Genomic DNA, 19,737 nt, shown 5'->3' on the forward strand with positions numbered 1-19,737 from the left:
CATCACAAGACCACCCATTCCTTCATTCGCTGCTGAAGAAGGGCCAACGCTTGAACAGTCAGTCTGTAATCTCTTTACGGTAGCCAACGAACGTTATAAATCATGTGAAATACTAAACTTCCTACGGATAGTTTTTCACCCGTAGTAAACAATTACAATCACATTCGGCTAAAAAAACAGTTGTTTCAAAACCACCTTTTAAGATTTTACAATGACAGCGGGAAACTTGGTAAAAGATGTTTTTAACGAGCACAGTCGCATGTTAGTCTTAGTTGATTCGATTTGTTTATATTTCCAAGAGAAGCACACAACTAGTGTTAATAGCCTTCGTGATGAGTTGAGAAAATCTTATAAAGGGAAAAGTTAATTGAGTGACTTAAGTTGGTCTTGGTGTCCTTAAGTCAAACTCGGGTGCAGCACGCAATACTTTACAAGGAGCGAGGACTATAGTTCAAAGCAATAGCAAAATTCAAGGTACGTTTTGAAAAGTTATGCATAGCAAGGATATTTAGAATGTTCTACAACAATCCAGAGAAAAAATAATTCAACAGGAAAAACAACACCGTCAACATTGCCAACGACATTGACTATTTCGGGAATAAATTGGTACTTTGGGTCGACAGGAAGTCATTAAGGTGAGATAGGTCTCGACAATTTTGGTGGTTTTAATTTGAATAAACTTACGATTAGGTTTGTTGGACTTAATATTTACACGAAATGCAAGCAGTTCAAAGTCCAAATAACCGTTAAGGTTACAAGGGGAAAATACATCCAAAGAGATCCACTGAAATGCGTTGATCAAGAATTTTGTTTGTGTTGGAACCGTTCGATGGAAGTGATTTAGGACAGTCTGTGTTTTACCACCCCAAAGGAAACTTATTGGTCCTTATTGATCCCCAAAATAAAACTTTACAAACTTACAAAGCCAAGTATTTGGTTCCAACTTTCAAACTTCAAAATTATCCAGAAGCGTTGTGCTCATTCGCATATATTTGCTGTTAGTAGGCGAACGGAGGAAAGCAATATTATGGCTGCTCGAACAATTGCATAAAATAGCTTTTTGTAACTAAATGCATAAGAGACCGAAGAAGTCAGTTTCAAGAGAAAATGTTGCAGTCATCCAAAATGTTCGATTTTTGATTTACACATTTGTCAAACTTAATTTTAAATGGTTGTAATTTTAGTTTTGCTCATCATTCCTAATCCTTTACTGCTGAAAGATTTTTCGCAAATTAGTCGATACTCGAAAACGACAACTGAGAAATCGGAGCTGGTTAAACAAGTTTGCATCAACACTCGTAATCTCTTGGTGGTCCTAGTCATGATCGTAGCAATTGAGAATGCCGGCGATTTGATTTGATGCATAGATTCCTCGTCGAGATAAACAGACAAGGGAAATCCTGCTATCAAAGTGAATTCGTATAACCCGTTCCTTATATGCTAATGTGTTTTCACTAAATGCTAATGAGAAGAACAATGAAGGAAAGAAGTGAACATTTATTAAAGCAATCAATGCAACAAGGGGTGGCGATTTTCGTCGGGTGGTGGTGACGGTAAAGTCACAAAAATCAGCATAAAGGCAAGCATATTCAAAAGCACTACACGTATGCGTGCACATCCATGACCTTTTGGCTCCACAGAAAAAAAAAAAACGGTCATGACTTGAACACCACACGGGTACTACGAGTGACAAACGAGTAACATACGGATACATACGAGTACATAGGGCTATGCAAGAGTGAAATACAAGCACATACAGATGGATACACGTTGACATACGAGTTCATACGGTTTAAAATCCAATATCTTACCGTCAGGGAAGGTTGCGTGCGATGTATTCGCACAAAAACACTAACTATTTATCCCCACGACGACGACCCGTGTGACTAAAAGTAGCGTTACCAAAAATATCAGCGTGCGCACCTGCCTCGTATTTTTCTGTAAATTTAACCAAGCAAGAGGCCGCAGTGGCCTTCATGCGAATTTTTTTGTCTCTAATCATAAAAATTACAATTTCCTTGATTGTGACTGATTTGGGATCGCCAAGTGGCAATCATTGCGAGTTGCCAGGAGGAATATATGGCGAGAGGTTGTTTCGGCGTCTAAAAAAAAAAAAAGATTTCGGATAAAGATAATGTTGATAAGAGGGAAGTGTGAGTTTTTGTTAGAATTACCACGAAATAAAATAGGTAAAATTTCTGCACAGCCCCATACTAAATTATGCATTCAGTTCTTGGATAGAGAAAACAACGACAAAAACAATACATTGCCATTGGGAAAACAGATTTGTTTAACAATAGTATGGGGCTGTGCGGAAATTTTACCATAAAATATACCGATAAACTTCTCTTCTTGGTTAAGATCTATTGTGACATTGTCATCGCCTAATGGTCTCGACATGTTACAAAATTAGTCATAAATCGCTCGTGTAAGTCATTTCAGTTGTATTTATGTATGTACAGCCTGTTTTCATACTTGTCAACGCATTAAATAAACAAGTTACGACGTGTGAAAATATATCTCTTCAGAGGAGAGAAGTCGTTGTCAGCGGAGATGAAAATTGTTTTCACCGAGCCGTTGATCTATGGACGCAATGAAAAACATGAGGAATCCTTAAGTCAAGTGATAGTTTGTTTGAGAGAAAAGAAAGGTCTTTTGAGCTGCAACTTTTCTCCTCCAACTCCTTGAAGGAAAATCAAGCTAGATCACGGGAACCCCGACAGAAACTCTGGAAATATATTCATTTGCGTATCGCATTTGTACCTACTCATCGTCGAAGAAGAAAGGATACCGCATCTTCGTGCAGTAATTTGCTTCAATGTTTCACAAATTCTGTATCAAAGAGCTGGCCAGCTTCAACAAACCACGACGTGCTTGAAATTAGCAAACAAGATGGATTATTCCCTAAGGATGTGCTTGGAAGCAACAGCATCGAGCGTTAATTGCCATGCAATAATGCACTCATATTATTGAACTTGAACTATTCCCACTTGCTAAATTTTCCCACTTGATTAAGAAAAATCAAAGAGATGGTTCAAGGCTCGCATTGCATTCTATCCAAAACTCGGAGCAACTTCAGAATCACCCCGCAACTCATTACATGTCATTGAATAAGAATAGCGTCTATCCAAAACTCAGTAGCAACTTTCAATTTCAATGCTTTGACGATCTCTATATATGGCGATGTTTATATATGGCATCATCCTTTTCCAGGGCCGATTAACAGAAGCACTTGTTAGATTCCTGTAAGATGTACTGACCGCAAAAAAAAAGACGACGAGTTGCTCTCGCACATGTGATGAATCGAACTGCATAAAAATTAATTCCACAAGGTCTAACTCGTCGTCGCTGACGTTGTCGCATTCATTAGATTTATGTTTTTGGAATGTAGGGTCTGTTAAAAACAAAGCACTGTCACTAAAGGACTACACCGTAGAGCTTGATCTTGATTTCCTTGCCTTAACAGAAACTTGGCTTCACTCATGGGAGAGTGACAAATTTTTCGTTGGCGAGTTGTCCGAAAGGATATATTTTCCATCATACTCCCAAAGAGAACTCAAGAGGCGGTGGAGTTGGTATGCTAGTTAAGAAATCACTCCGAGTTGAGAAGTTGTGTTCAGCTTGTTTTAGTTCCTTTGAGAGTGTGGCTGCGCTTGCTGAATATCCCATTCGAAGCATAAGATTCGTTGTCATTTACTGACCTCCATCGTCGCAGATCAAAGCGTTACTCGAAGACTTCGCGAGCCTCCTCGGGCAGGCAACTTGTTGATTGTGGGTCATTTTAATTTTCATCTTGACAGCAGTAATAACACTGATGCAACCAAGCTTCACAACCTCCCAGAATCTCTTAATCTGAAGCAACATGTTGCCACACCCACCCGAGGGGACACATCCTGGATGTAATCATCACTCGATCCGAAGATGACCCAGTGAATGGTATCGTGGTTAGAGATCCTTCAGTGTCGGACCATTTTGCCGTGCGCTGTACACTGAAACTAAGCAAGCCTCGAGCTGAACAGCGTGAAATTAGATACCGTAAACTGCGATCTGTCGATATGAGTGCTCTGTGCAGGGACTTGAGGGATTCCATTGTCTTGCAAGAAAATATCACTGATCTACCAACACTAGTTGGTAAATATGAAACTGAACTAACACGAGTACTTGACATCCATGCTCCTGAGAAAAAACGAACGATTACGGTGAGACCTGCTGCTGCCTTGTATAATAGTGACATTGACCGAGAAAAGAGAAAAAGACGGAAATTAGGAAGGCGCTGGCGCAATTCACGCCCAGTCATTGACAGAAAATTATACAAGGAACAATGCAAAGTCGTCAGTTCTCTTATTAAGAAAACAAAAGAAAACTATTACTCCAACACAATACAAGAAAATAAAGGCAATCAAAAGATCTTGTTTAACATAGTTAACCGGCTTCTCCACCGTAACACTGAGAATTGCTTCCCAACTGCTCCATTTTCTGAGGTGCTTGCAAATAGATTTGCTGATTTCTTTTACCAAAAAAGATCGAAGTAATAAGAAATGATTTATTTGCTCGATATACACCGGTCGCCAATCCTCTTGTGGATGCTCAGGTCTGCAGTGCTAAACTCACTGAGTTCGAACGGATGACAGTAGACCAGGTGAAGAGTTTAATCAACTCCTGCCGCCTCAAGACTTGTATTTTTGGCCCTCTTCTTCCAGCATCAATGATGAAAGATTGTATGGACGTTTAGTTGCCTGTTTTAACTAAGATGATCAACATATCAATTGAAACTGCTAATGTGCCGGTGCAACTTATGGAAGCCATGATAAGGCCTAAACTAAAGAAAGAGTCCCTTGACCATGAAGTGTATTCCAATTTTAGACCCATCTCTAACTTAAAATTCATCTTCAAGATGATATAGAAGGCCGTATCGTACCTACTGACCAACTACTTAAAGGAAAATGAATTTGAAGAAAGCTTGCAATCAGCCCATAAAACTTCCGCAACGCACTGAAACAGCGCTTGTGAAAGTTCATAACGACATTGTTTCTGCGATTGACAGTCAGTCCTATGTTATTCTACCACTCCTCGACCTGTCTACAGCTTTTGACAAGGTGGATCACAAGATTCTTCTGCGGAGACTCTCTTTTCGCTTTGGTATTTATGGCAAAGCCCTGCGCTGGTTTCAGTCTACCTTGAGAATCGTAAACAAGTAGTCAACGTGAAGGGGGCAACATCGTTTAGCAAGGACTTGCGGAGTGCTGTGCCCCAAGGATCTGTGCTGGGGTCTATATTGTATGTATGTACACGTTCCCGTTTGGCGACGTTGTCAGAAGTCATGGCCTATCATGTCATTTCTACGCTGATGACACCCAGCTTTACTGCTCATTCAAGCTTCATGATCAAGCGGCTTCAGTGCAAGCAATTGAGTCTTGTAAAATGATATTGATGCATGGATGCTTGCAAACACACGTTAAAACTGAGCAAGGATAAAACTGAGCTCCTAGTGATTGGACCAAAGCACAAAGTCAACCCACCTATTTAGGGTATTCATGTGGCTGGTGAATACATTGAAGTTTCTAATAATGCTAGAAATATAGGTGTAATTTTTTTCCCATTTCAACTTAGAGAAACATGTTATGAACACCTGCAAAACGGCCTTCTGTCATTTACGAAATATAGTAAAGAAAGATAACTGTCTCTCAAGATAATGCTGAGACACTTGTTCATGGATTTATTTTATCTAAGTTGATTTCTGTAATGCCCTTCCATATGGCTTACCCCAATCGGTTATTGAAAGGCTACAGTATGTACAAAACTGTGCAGCTCGACTGGTGACTAGAACTCGAAGATTAGAACATATAACACCAGTTCTTCGTAGACTACACAGACAACGAATTACGTACAAAATACTACCACTTCTTACGTACAAAGCACTGAATGGCATGGCGCCAAAATATATAGCAGATCTCCTTCAGCCCTATACTCCGACGAGGCAATTACGATCTTCAAAAAATCTCCTTGTAACACCAAAGTCTAATCTCAAGTTTTACGGTGACAGATCTTTTCAAGTTGCTGCGCCCCAGGCTCTGGAACTTCCTCACCGATGACATAAGATCAATCCAGAACCTTGATGTTTTTTAGAATAAGAACTACTTAACAACTAAACACTACTTTTTTTAGAGAGGCTTTTATTAGTTAGTTGACTACCCTCTGTTTTATTTTTATTGTATATATTTTCCTTAGTTAATCGTAGCAAGTCGATTGATTTTTTTTTTTTTTTTTTTTTTTTAATTAACTTCTATAACTGTTATATATTATTTAATAACTCAAATGCTTTTTTTATCTTTTAGAATTACGATTATTGTAAAGCGCCTTTGAGCTCACGGAGAAGTCGCTATATAAATTCCTGTATTATTATTATTATTATTATTAATTTGATCAATTATTTGTTTTTTGTGGGAACAATCCTCTAGAATAGATATGTATTCAGCAATATGGTACATATGTTTGAAAAACTCTAAGAAGAAAAAATAAGATAAGAAACAAAAATAACGAGAGTTTGTTTTTCCATACTCCAAGGTAATTGTTCGAATGAGCAGCTTTCAGCTGGAACTTCGTTAAGTCAACAAACTCATCCGGGAAAGCTAGACAGTGAGGGTGGTTTTCCCATGGTTGATCAGCCAATTGAGAGGAATACTGGACCACCAGAAAGCCAGCATCATTCAGCGAGCACCCCACCAACACCCCGAGTAGCAGGGGCCTTTATTTCAACGGGAGACAGTGGTCTGGCGCATCAGGTTGGTGCCTCAGCCCTACTTAGGGCAGAACCGTTAATTTCAGAAGGTAAACCAGGTGATAGAGAGCCACCATCATTACAGCAAGGGAGGCAGCCTACTTTTGAAAACAAAGTGGAGTTTAACGAAAGTTCTTCAAAAGTAGATGAAAACCAAAACGCCATGAAAGATGAAATCTCTGGTGGTGTAAGCGTGAAAGGCCCAGCAGATCTTGAAAGTGGTGAATTAGATGCTAGTCAGTCAGGAAGTGATGATGAAGCCAGTATTGCAGAGAAAGAAGTCTCGCAGTCAAAGAAATCATCCGAACATGCCACGGGTAATCGGCAACCGAAGGGTAAAAGCAAGGGAGCAAAGGAGAAGGCTAATGCAGCTAAAAGTGGAAAGGAACATCGCCCTCCACCACCTGAGCAATCTCTTCAAGCCGAAATGTCAATGCAAATTCTCAAAATCCCAAGTCGCCATCCCCTTATGAATCAGCTACCCAGAGAGTAGCAAAAGACAAATCTGCTCAGGTAGGTAACGCCCGTGGCAATTTTTGTAGTTAGGAGAGTAACACACCGGCTATTTTGCGAATGGATATACGTCGGTTTAGACTTTTGGTCTATCCAGAAAATCTTACGAGCAACCAGGAGTTACCATAGCAATGTAGTAAAAGGCGTTCGTTTTCCAAGAGTGATACCCTTTCGGCTTTTAGACTGCTTTCTGCGGTTAGCCGGATAAAATTTTGCGGGCAGTTCTGGAGAAAGTTGTTCAATCATTATTAGCCTTCTCCCTCATCATGATGCGCTTCAGTTGTAGGAAAAAAATCGCTACTTTTGTGGGTGAAAGTATTCGATAATCCATTTTAGCAACGCTTTGCTATTGATTTTGGCTTTGATCTAGGAACAGGGAAAGCAAGGAACGAAGAAATCAAGTTATACGACTCAGTTACGTAAGAATGGAGTAAAAAAAACTGGACGACGAAAAATTTGAAGAGCACCGTTCTGGTTAAGTCACCCGCTGAAGGGAAAGAACTTACGTAGCACATCCTCTCAGTGACCAAAGGAACAATGACGATTCCAGAGAAAGTGCAGAGGTAGCTCATAATAATCTGTTTGAAAAAAGGGAGAAACATTTTCGGGAAAGATATTTAAAAGCTTATAAAACACTAAGGGAAAATTTGGCACAGAGCGACAATCAAGGCATTAGGCGGGATAATTAGATTCCATTTTTATATGAATCTAATCAGTCCACCCACAACCTGTAACTTACAAGTTAATTTTTATTAAAGTTAAATGGAATTATTTATCCCCAAACGTCCGGACTGGAATTCTCACTCAAGAGGTAAATGGATCATTTCATTTTTTTAAAGTCGTTTTACTAACAAACTAATGTCTGCACCATCCGTCATTATGTTGCCTTTATTTCAGAACATTAGATCGACATTCTCAGATGATAGATCTCTTCTCTGCAGACTCTATATCAATGAGTTTCGCGGAACTCATTCTTTAGATCGAAGATTAGATCGAAAGAACAATTTGCGAAAACGAAATACTCGTAAAACTCTCTAACAATAAATTTTTTGGAACTAAAAAAATCTCAAGACCTGGCCATGACGTAGATCATAACTCTGTCCTCATATTTGTTTCGTTGTTAATATATCAATAAACCTTTGTAGTCGGATTTGGTTTTGTAGTACTCGACAGTGTTTGTAATTTGTGTATAACTGAAGTACATTTCATGAATGAAGCAGTCAAGATTTTCCTGATAGAAAGTTCAACACTGATGATGCCTAAGATTCTAGTTTTGTTTGATTTGTAGATTGCTCGACAGTTGAAACAATCAAAACAATTGAAATAAAGGTGTCTCTAATGTTTCTAGACTACTGGGACAAGGAGTGGAAAATTGTATCATAAGAGTCAGAGTAAAACACAAACAGCTAGTACCCCAACCCAACGAAGTGGTAAAGGAACGAACAAAGGAGGAAATATCGACACAACCAGTAACCCACCCTTAACGTAAGTTTGAAAGAGCGGTTAAATATCTACCATATGAAAATAGTGAACAAGAGCGGTTAAATAAATATCAAAAGGATCATAAAGGGTTAAATAAATAAATAAATAAATGAATGGATTCTAGATAGAGGACATAATTAGTTCGATTGATTTAGATAGCGCTGAGACAAAATGTTCCCCCCACCCCCAAAAAAAATCTTACAATAGAGACCACCCATCTATTGTGTTTTTTTCTCAAAAAGGGTCAACACCGTCAACCAGCTCGGAGCAAGTGGAACAAGAAGCTGGGGTTACTGTAATGTTCCATGTTCTGTTGGTGTCTAGCTTTAAAATGGAAGGGGAATGCCTGCACATACGAGCCAATGGGATGACTTAGGAAACTTTAAATTAAACTGCGTTGACCTGGAATTTTAGGGTAAGTTTACTTATAATATTTCTCTTCTATTTGAAAATTTTCTCTTGACTCGTCATATTAAGTTAATTTATAAACTCTACATAACCATGGCCTTGAACTTTCACCTCATCTTCCTGGAGCAGCAAAAACTTATCAAACTGGTAATTCTTTTATGGCCAAAGTGCTATTTTGAGTTCTTGTTACTCTATTCAAAGAAAATGAGATGATAAGGGAATACACCTAATCGTTAATTAAGACAAGTTTCGGTTGAGCTTTGTAAACCAAAGAAAAAAGAGTAATCATGTTGATCTATTAGAATATAGGTATGTATCACAAAGAGCCATCGGGTACTCAAAATGAAAACAAGCCAACTTTCTGAAAACTTGAGTTACCGGGTCGGGATTGATTTTGGTTTTATATTATAGTTTGAGACGGTGGTGTGATTTGTCTATACACTGGCAAAACTAGTAGAGGACGTACAAACGTCTTCAAGAATTTACACATGCAGTTCACAGAAAGTATTGCATCTGAAATCCTTGCGCTTTGTAACACTCAGCTTTCTGAATATGTCGTTAAGTATTCTTTCTGCATCAAGCGAACAAGTTTAATTATGGTGGATTCTCTAGTTAGTTTATTTTTCATGCAGAATTAACCAATGGTAACCGTTTAACTTTGATTACTGTTTTTTTAACAGTTATATTTCTTTTCTTTTTCGTTTCATTTTTCATTATCCATTTTTCAAATTTACCGCCGGTAAATCTTAAAAAGTTCCGGATGAGTCGCGGCATTCTGCACGATAAATATCTTAAATATAATTTATTTTTTTATTTCGTTTTAAAGGAATGTCAAACGGAAAGACAAGAAGAGGCTTAAGCGTTTCAAGGGTCATTTTACTCTCAGTATAAGTCGTGCTCGGAAAGGAACCTTTTACAAATACGCTGTGATTAAGAAAGGAGATATTCACTATGAATATCTGGCTGAGTTTCAACCAAGATATGGTAGGAATTGTCGATCGCTTTCTTCGCATTCCAGAAAAGTATCTTAAACCTGGAGGTAAGGTTGCAAAATTGGGGAGGTTTGGTGAGATGAGGGATGGAATAGTTAGATTGTTGATGAAAGTATGGATAACAACAGTAATAATGATGACGATGATGGTAATAATAATAGTAATGATGATGATGATGATGATAATGATGACATTTTCTTAGCCTATACTAGCTAAATAAGATTTAGGTTAATACCAGCTTCTCAGTGTTGCATTCCTTTAGAGCTTTGTCCTTCTATGTGTTTTTTTTTTTATGTATTCATACTGCACTTTTTACGCTGTTGGTAATTAAGATAACAATGATAGTCGTGATTTTCAGTAACAATTTGTCATTTTTGTTTGTTAGAGGTGTGGCACCAATATGATGGAGTATGCTACATATACGGGGAGAGGAACTGGTGGGAACAAATTTACGATTATTTTCGTAGCCACGAAACGGTGGAAAATCGCACAGCCGCTGTGCTTGCATACCTGCCGAAGTGGGAAAGGTTTTTTGTTGGTGAGGCTGTAGAGGAAATGGATGCAACAAAGGCAATTGTGGAGCTAGATAAAATTGTTGACGGTTTGACCACTCTTGGGTTAAGAAGAGCGGCTGCTCGTTTGGCTGAAAAGAAGAAACCAGCATTCTTTAATATTAAAACGGTAAATTGACCGCTTTGACATTTGGGTTTACACTCGATTGAATAAACTTCGACTTCTAAAAAGCATGAAACAAACGATGAACCCTGCAGTTTCTGTGTTAGAAGTGTCTGAGCATCCACATAATCTGTAGTTTTACTTCTCTTTTTTTTCATGACAAATCTTTCGTATGATAGTTATTTCCTTTTCAAGAAAAAGAAGATAGCATCCATCATTTACCGCATACTTCTGCGCTTATCATGTAGTGTATTCCCATAAGGCTATTCGGTCTTTTCATGGTATTTTAGATGTCAACGTTTTTGCAATCGAGTGGTTGATCAGGGTGTTTATTAAATTATTTGGATTCCGAAATTACTCCAGAATTTTACAAGTCATAAGCAATTTGTACTTCCAGAAGATAAAACTATGTTCTTGCATTGATGGCAATGTGTAAAAAAAATTTTGGTTTATTTTTTTGTTCAGGTTTTGATGGACCTTTTGAAACCGAAATTAGACGAAAACGCTGCTGATATATGTCCCAGAGTGAAATCAATTTTAAAACCAGAGCTTCAGCGTTAGTTTCGTCGCTGGCAATTGTCATACTTGTCAAGAAATACAAACCAGACCTTCCGAAGGAACACATACTCACACTTTTAGGTTGTTTGTCGCTTGAAGCAGATCCTATGGAGAAAAAATGTACCCCATACGAAGTCGTTCTGGAAGAGTTTAGTGAGGGCCTAAGAAAGTAAGTAATTGTATTTTACAAATATACAAATTTGATATACGCGCTCTGCATTATTATGAAAAGCTATCCTTCATGTGTCTTAGAAATAATTAATCACATTTCTTTACTCGTGCAATTATGTTTTCGTGAACTTTTTACAAAATTACACGAAACTTGCGAGCTCTTTCAATTCGTTGGTCTTCGGATTCTCGTGTTTATTTATTCCGAAGTGAACCCTAAATCATGTGATTTCCTGTACAAATACTGCTTGATAAAAAAATTCTTTGTGTTATTTTTGTTCGATTTAGATTTGCTGCTGATGGGATTGAGAAACTTTGCAACGAAGTCATGGCACGCTCATGGAAGCCAATTGAGGAGGATTGGCTGTTTGCTATGCCACTACTCCATTTCTTGAGAGGAGATTCAAAGCCATTCGAAGAGCCTGATGTTGAAGGATCTTACGACAGACCAGAATGGTTTGGAGCGCAAAACTTAAGATTAAAGAATTTCAAAGATCAGCAACAGAAATGTAATTAATTACTAAGAAGAAATTTATGAAAATATTAATCAGCAGACTGCTAAACTTGAATACCATCTTTTTTTGTTAGAGTAAACTTCAACTTGCTTGAATCTGAATACGGAAGTTGCTTCGCGCTAAGTGTCAATAGATATTTCAACGATGCATGAAACATGAAAAGTGGAGGAGCATGCATGAATCATTGTAATAGCTTCTCTTCATTTTTTTCATAGGAATTTTCTGGATCTGTTACGTCGACTTACTCCATCCTTTGAAGTTGATCCTCTGCTGAAAAGAACCCTCCTTTACGCCCTTCCTTTTGGGGAACTAGACAGATTGTTGGGTCAAAAGAATTCAACATTTGCGATGTTTGCGTTGCCCTGGTTACATTCTGTTCCTGTAATTTTGTGCCTGCTGCTAAGGTAAGCGACCTACATATTGGAGACAACCTCTGAATTAATACGGTATTACATCGTCACTCAAAATCGGTAGTGTCTAGGAGGCTATTTGTGGACCAGGACGGGTCTCCTCTTGATGGAAGTATCCTAATGAAAACGTCTGAGTTACATAGCTTAGGTAACATTGCTGATCCTAGCGGTATGCTGGACGCATGTCCTGTGTGAATCTAGTGATGAGCTTGGCTCGTCATAGAGTTCGATGAAGCTCAGCGGTAGTATCGCAGCGCGGAATCCTAAGGTCTAAGTTTGATTCCTCATTTTTCTCGTTGTCCTACTCACGTGCCTAGACGAATAACATCCTTCATGATAGCATTCCAAAGATCGGATTCTTTGGGATCTTAACATGAAGATTACGGGATAGTCTGAGTGAATTCAATTTTATGTGATTGAAATTGTGTTATAAGGAAGTATCAGATACGTGGAGAAATAATCACCCCCCTTTTCTTTTCCTCGAATAAATCTCTATATTTTCATTGCGAGTTAGTTTGATGTGCTTTTTATAAAGATGTGTCATTTAATGGCAATTTCCTATCCGCAGTGGAAGGATGTTATGGGGCTCATAAAACAAATGTGTTTCAGCTAGAAGCGGCTCAGGAATCAACTTGGTTGGTATCAGTTTTGCATTTTTTTTAACGTAATTACGTGATAGTGCTGTTTCCATGGCAGACATGATTCGTTTCTTTTGTGTACTATCAAATTATCCTTGCGACCTCTCCAATCTATTCCCTATGCTAACGTAAATAGGATGGAGACCGAATTTCTGCAAATGAAATAGCTATCTATGCCATTATTCCGCTTGCAATCTTGACATGAAAATGAGGACAAAATTTATCTTGTTCCCGTCGATGGACACCAGAAAATAATCACTCTAACAGGGCAAACAGTTCAATTAAACAATTAAATATAATTTCGGTGAAGAAAGAATTTTTATTTTTTTTTAATTTCTTTTTGTAGCACCAACTTGAAGACTCTCGAGTTTACAATTTCAATGAGTAAACGGCTGGTGGAAACTTGTCTCAGTAAAGTGACCATTCGTGATAACCTGGATTGCATCTGCCAAGTGATAAAGCTGTTACTTGCAAGCATCTGCAGACAGAGGCGAGAAGTTGATGAGAGTGCGGATCAGGAGAGAAGACAGAAAAAACGAGAACGACGCCATAAAAGCGCTATTAGCGATCCTTCAAAAGCAAGGCTGGGAATTGATCTGTCCCCTACATGCCCTACTATTACAGAGACGATGCTTTAGCAAATGAACTCTTGGTATGTTAAAAGTTAAGGAAATGCAATATGAGAAGAAAAAAAAATCAGTAAAATACTCAAAAATTTTAAATTTCGGTCCATCCCCAGTAACAATGGCGTTTTTATGTCAAAATATGTAGGGGACTTCCATCGGGGAACGGGTTTTGTGTGCTTTGATAGTTTTTTAATTATGAAAGTTCTGATTTTGTTAAAATTTCCATTTTGATGTTGCAAAATATGGGTAATGTTATGCCTTAGATGGTTTTAAAACAAGTCAAGACAACTTTGAAGCCGATTTTGATATGCAGTTGAAGTGCGATTGACTTGGAATATATTGCATATACTTTGTAATAGTTATTATAAGTTCTTGAATGCTGAAAAAAAGTGTCCAATATTCGTCATAAAGTAATAATTGTTATGGGCAACTGCCACTGAAGATGGAATAATGGCAATATCCACTTGCAAGGAGGATACCTTGGAATAGAATATAATGAACATCTGTGACAAAGAGATTGACTGAGGAGCAAAAGCGTCACTGAGTAGTTGGCGAAGAAATTTTTTTCAGGATAATTTTAATTTAGTTTTATAAACTGAGTTGATAATTTAAATTGGCCACCGCAGCAGAGAGTTTCTAAGCTACGTTTCGAGCCTTAGCCCTTCGTCATTCGCTTTCACAAAGGGCTAACGGGCTAACGCTCGCTCTAAACGTCAGCTTAGAAACTCTTTGTGGTGGCTAATTTACATTATCAACTCAGCTGAAGAAATCATATCGTCTTGTTATAATCCCCCACTGATCCAGCACCATAGTTTCATATCTTGTAACCCTTGCATAAACTATCTGTTACAATTTGAAGCCTATCACTAGTTTTTTCTGACCTTTCGTATTTTTAGTTTTCTTCACCCTCTCCCCCCCCCCTCCCCCCTCTCTCTCTTTCTCTCTCCCCAAATGGAATCTTTTGCAGGGAAAAATAGGAATTGGTCATACAAGAATGCATTTATTTTACGCTTCGACTCGATCGAATAAGTATTGCAAGGAAGACCGATGCATTCTATATTTTTATTTTTTCAGGTATGGAGTGAACTACTTACGGTTGCAGATGAAAATCAAGGCTTCACCGCTTATCGGGAATTCTTGATTGAGGAATTGTCCATTCGAGCAAGACGGGTAAGTAAGAATCTCACGTGGTGCTGGAAAGTGACCTTCAGGTAGGTTTGAACGCATTCAAAAGGACCCAACCCACATTTTACGTCGTAGCACTTTAGACTTGTTTCATGTAGAGAGTATGTGAATTTATTTTCATCATAAATTTCTGAAAAAAATTACTTTATCCTTAAACTTCGTGCAATGCTTCCTCGTTTTTCAGTTGGAGGAAAAGTACCTCGTTGAAATCTTTTGTGAAGTGGATATGGATGCTTTTGAAAAAGGTGTTGGAGAGCTGTTCACCAACCTTGCATTTGAGGCAGTGGAAAGGATTATTAACGTGAGTTGTTAGTAGTAACAGTTTTACATTTGATGGTGCATCGCGGAGGCGAGTAAGGCTGCGGCGTGTCAAGTTCTGAACCTTTTTCCTCTCATAGGAAATTCAGCTTTCGTCTTTTCGTCCTGTTGTAGTTGATTATAACATTTTCACTGGCATACAAGATATCTAGGTCTGTTTTTCCTGAAGTAGTTTGCGTTTTTTAGGTACTGGTGGGTAATCGGTAACTGCATAACTAATAAAAAACAAATCAAGTCACTAACTAACTAACTAGACACTATCAATTAAACAAATGAACAAAGGGACGCCTCCGAAAGCGTGTGAGTACCTTAAGTTAAAGTCAGTGAATTGTGAATTGTAACATTTAACTGAAAAGCGTGGGCGGGAGAATATTTTTTCTAGTCACATTAAACCTATTTAATACCCAACATTTAAATTTTATTTTTTCATCAAGAATTAGAGTTAAATTAGCTAATTTTGCAACAGATACTAATAGTTTTCTGGCATTTTAAATCTAGGCAGCAAAAGTAGGAGTGGACGAACGAGTATTCTACGTCACAAATAAATGCAATCAACCTGATACACACTCAAAAGCAGGAAAATATGGCGAGCTTTTGTCGATATTGCTTATAAAGTCCTGGCCGAAGGAAGGACAACAAACACACACGTCTTCTTTGGATCCTCAGATTGTTAAATTTCTTCTGACCTGGAAACCTATGACTGGATACCTCAAATTCTTTGGTAAGCTCAGATCATATCTGTCCAATGTATTACTCAGCTGTATTTAGACCACGCCCAAAGTCGCAGGTTAAACCTAAACCTCACCGACGGCAATGGCAGATCGTAACAATAGCCAAAGAGCCAATTCGCTAGTTGTAACCAATGAGCGGGAAAGCGCGAGTAACCGAAGCGTCACAATGTTTAGTTTTCCTCTGATCGGTTGAGAGGAAAGTGCGAGTTTTCTTGACCAGTCACAGAGCTAAGGAAGCAAAAACCAGTTCACTATTAGATTACATTAGACTCTAAGTTCAAAATTAATCGGTGTATTTTTGCGTAGCTCCATGCATTTATCATTGAAGAATGAATTCTTCTTACGAACGTTCCCAAAAGTTTTAAAGTGATAGCTTCGTTATAAGAACAGAATACAGAGAAAAATAAGAAGAGAGGAAAGCAAATGTGGGAAAAATCAAAATCTAGGCGATGTGGATAAGAGCCTCTCAAACAGAGGAAATACTTCAATTTCAGTTCCTAATACCTCGTAATGTGTACATTGTAAGTGATTGTTTCACTCTACAGGAGATGAGTCTGGAAGAAGTGGCATACTTTCGCCTGCAGGTCAGGAGAAGTTGTTTCAGGCTAAGTCGTTACTAGGACGCTCTTGTAAGAATTATGTCAGATGGCTCAGTAACGGTCGAAGTTTTACTTTTTGTCCAGAAGCATAAAGCAACTTTTTAGAACTTTTGAAGACAACATCCGTGTGTAGAAAAGAATGATGCTGAGCTTAGCTTGGTCCCACGAATTGAAGAAATTGAGGAATTTCGCATAGTACGGGAAAATGTTGGGAGATTTATTGCAATGTGTGATGTAGTCCCGCCAGGTGAGCTCCGAAGAGGAATTTTTTTTTTCAACCTTTTAATAGCCAGTCATGTGTTGCTCCTGTAGCTACTTCCACAATTCTTATACTATACTAAATGCGTTCCTTCGCCCTAAAATTTTGCATTTTCACTAATTTAAATCTCCCTTCGGACACTTGTGCATCTCAACAGAGAGTGAAGATTTGTGCTGATGGGATATATTCGCTTTTAGTTTTGTAAATGTTTAGTGGCAAGGAAAGGCGTTTATTGTGAATATCATTTCAATCACTTTCTCGTTCTAGCTTCAGGAAGGGTGAGTTTATTAAAAGAAGGCCAACCCGCTTATCTTTGTGGCTTTTTAATCCATTTCCAGTGACGTGAAACGATTTGGATTATCCTCAAGTTCGGTCGCCATTTGATTGGGAAAAGTTTTCCATGTCGCGAACCACTAGAAATGAACTATAATCTTACCTAGATCTACAGACTTTGATCTTGCCCTGCTTATTATGACCTTCATTCTAAGATTCCATTACAAATACAATGCACCTTCAAAATGAGAAAGATAGGAGAACTGACGAAGTGATCATTTTCTCCACAGTCGACTTGGGAAACCTCAGGAGTAGAGCGCAGCTGGATGTTACATCATACCAGATTCGTGATTTGTGGAAACGCTTAGACGACAACAAAATCGAGATCACGTTATTCCAATTGACCCCAGCCGCAGAAGAGGTTCTCCCGATCCTTGGGAAAGTTCAAGAGAGTTTAACTTTCCAAGGCCTTTGGAAAAAATACGGACTCAAAGCCCAAACAGTTAGAAAGAATGACGAGGGGCAAAAACGACATCTCAGTCTTTCCGAAGTCGTTGAAAATGTTTGGAAACCAGCTTTTAAATGTTGGACCAAACATGTTGCTAGTGTCAAAGATGGAACAATTTCTCTAGGAGATGTCGACAAGCTCTTTGACGGCTACAAAAACCGCGAAAAGGAACTCGAGGTAGAGTTATCCTACATGTTTGAAGTGAACACAGGTCAAACAACTAAAAAAGCCAAAGAATTAAAGAAAACTGTCAGAGAGCGAGTTGCTCAAATTCAACGTTACCATCAGCTTCATCAGTACTCTAGTTCAGCAGACACCATCTGGAAGTTTAAAGGCGATGGTTTTACTGGGAACTTCAAAGTTGTTGAAGAACTGCGTAATCAGGTATCATAGTCCTTATTGCTTAAAAATGGTAATAGGAAAGAGTGGTGTCCAATTCGGTCTGTAAACACACGAGTGATTAACAAAATCGTAAGACCGCGAAGCGGGAGTCCGATCTGTCAATCACGAGCATCATCACAGAGAGAATTGGACCAAGTCCTTTCTTCCAATTAATCAAAACTATGATAAAATTTGGGAAAGAAACTTACATTGGTTATACGTGTTCGTAATAAGAAAAACTACAGTTAACTCGGCGAGATAACAGCGCGCGGACATGATGCGTTCTGTCTACTTGCACAAGCATGACGTGTTAACTGCCCTTTAACTGCCTTATTACACTGTCCAGTTACAAGCATGTGCTATTAGTGCTCAATTGGGCTGGTGATAATCGACTACGTTCGAGAATTTTGTTATAGTTTTGATTATTGACGATGCCGAGTAAGTTGAGGAAGAAAACACTAGTATATGTCCTAGAATAGGATGCAGTTATTCATCATGGCGAATACATTTGTAGTGAATTTTTGTCCTTCGTCGTCACGATTTGGTTACTGCCGATGTAGACCGCGATGTCTTTTTCAGGTGCTGGTCTTCCTCTTCAAGCACCTACAAAGGACAAGGATGCGATCGAAAAAAACGTCGCCAAACCACATCTGAAAGTGACTACATCGTTATGCAAAGGAGAGTATGCTTCGCTACAAACAATTTCTGTGCGTGGCATTGGAAATATTCTACCCAAACTTAGGAAGCTCTGTAATTTTTTAGTGAAGTCTTCAAGTTTGATTTAAGGAAAAAATTTCTATGAACCCGAGGGTGCACTTTCGTTTTGCGACAGATCTTGCACAACAGAAAGCTATCGGCGAAAGAAAACGAGATGTGCACGTGACTTAAACTAAATTAGAATATGTGATAAAAGCGTGTTCCATTTTTCCCCTTTTTTTTAATGTAGTTATCAGTAGAATTCAAGCAAAAGCCCTTGCACAGCATTGGAGAAAGTTTTTCAAAGGCCGGTCAAGCTCTTCAATGTTTGGATGTCAACAAGGCTCAGTGCCTCAAAGCAGTGGTAGACAGTAAAAGGCTCGTGGAGTGGTTACGTTCAACTATCAAATGTAAGTTGAGACATGCGGGGAAAGTGGTCTAATAGAGAGTTTGATACGGAAACACTAGACGAAACCCTCCGTTGCCATTATCGATTTCCCAGGTTGTCTCCCCTTGCTTCAGCTTGCCTAAAATTCAACAGAAGTTTGTGTTCCGCGACGCATGAAAATGTTCCTTTTCGCTTGTATAACATACTAGAATAATTACTCACTTGAGCGTCAGTGAGAAAGTAATAGACATCGTTACGTATTTTTTTTCGTTTCACAGCCACTCAAGAGCTTAAGGTTCTTGTTGACTTGGCTTTGATCTCTGCCGGTGAAAGCGACATGGAAACTGACCGCATATCCAGTCTGCATACGAGCTGCTTGGGTTTTGCTCCTCTGATATTTGACCTCAAAGAGAGTGAAAAACAAAGAGTGGATTTTGATCAACTGATGAACGCCTGTGATCCTGTTTGGAAAGCAGTCGAGACGGATCAGATGTTACCCAGAAAGCTGGTAAAACAGCCGAATTACAGAATGAAACCGTTCAATTGTTTTCCTACTGAACATCTTGTTTGCCTTTACCTCCTTAACAGTTTGCAAAACATGTTTCACCTCTTTTGGAATACCTTTACTTATTTTTC

The 19,737-nt window shown here is 38.6% G+C and overlaps 1 protein-coding gene and 1 pseudogene across 1 annotated transcript; both read left to right on the forward strand.

Annotated features, from left to right (window-relative positions):
• Positions 1-460: 460 nt before the first annotated feature.
• Positions 461-7,789, forward strand: LOC136280510 (uncharacterized). Its single transcript, XM_066165817.1, has 3 exons — positions 461-474; positions 6,565-7,291; positions 7,662-7,789. The coding sequence occupies exon 2, from the start codon at positions 6,654-6,656 to the stop codon at positions 7,269-7,271; it is 618 nt and encodes a 205-aa protein (XP_066021914.1). The 5' UTR covers positions 461-474; positions 6,565-6,653; the 3' UTR covers positions 7,272-7,291; positions 7,662-7,789.
• Positions 7,790-16,706: 8,917 nt separating this feature from the next.
• LOC136280511 (E3 ubiquitin-protein ligase rnf213-alpha-like) overlaps positions 16,707-19,737 on the forward strand; it is a 42,720-nt pseudogene continuing 39,689 nt past the window's right edge.

Source organism: Pocillopora verrucosa, chromosome 4, assembly GCF_036669915.1.
Source record: "Pocillopora verrucosa isolate sample1 chromosome 4, ASM3666991v2, whole genome shotgun sequence".
Classification (NCBI taxonomy): Eukaryota; Metazoa; Cnidaria; class Anthozoa; order Scleractinia; family Pocilloporidae; genus Pocillopora; species Pocillopora verrucosa.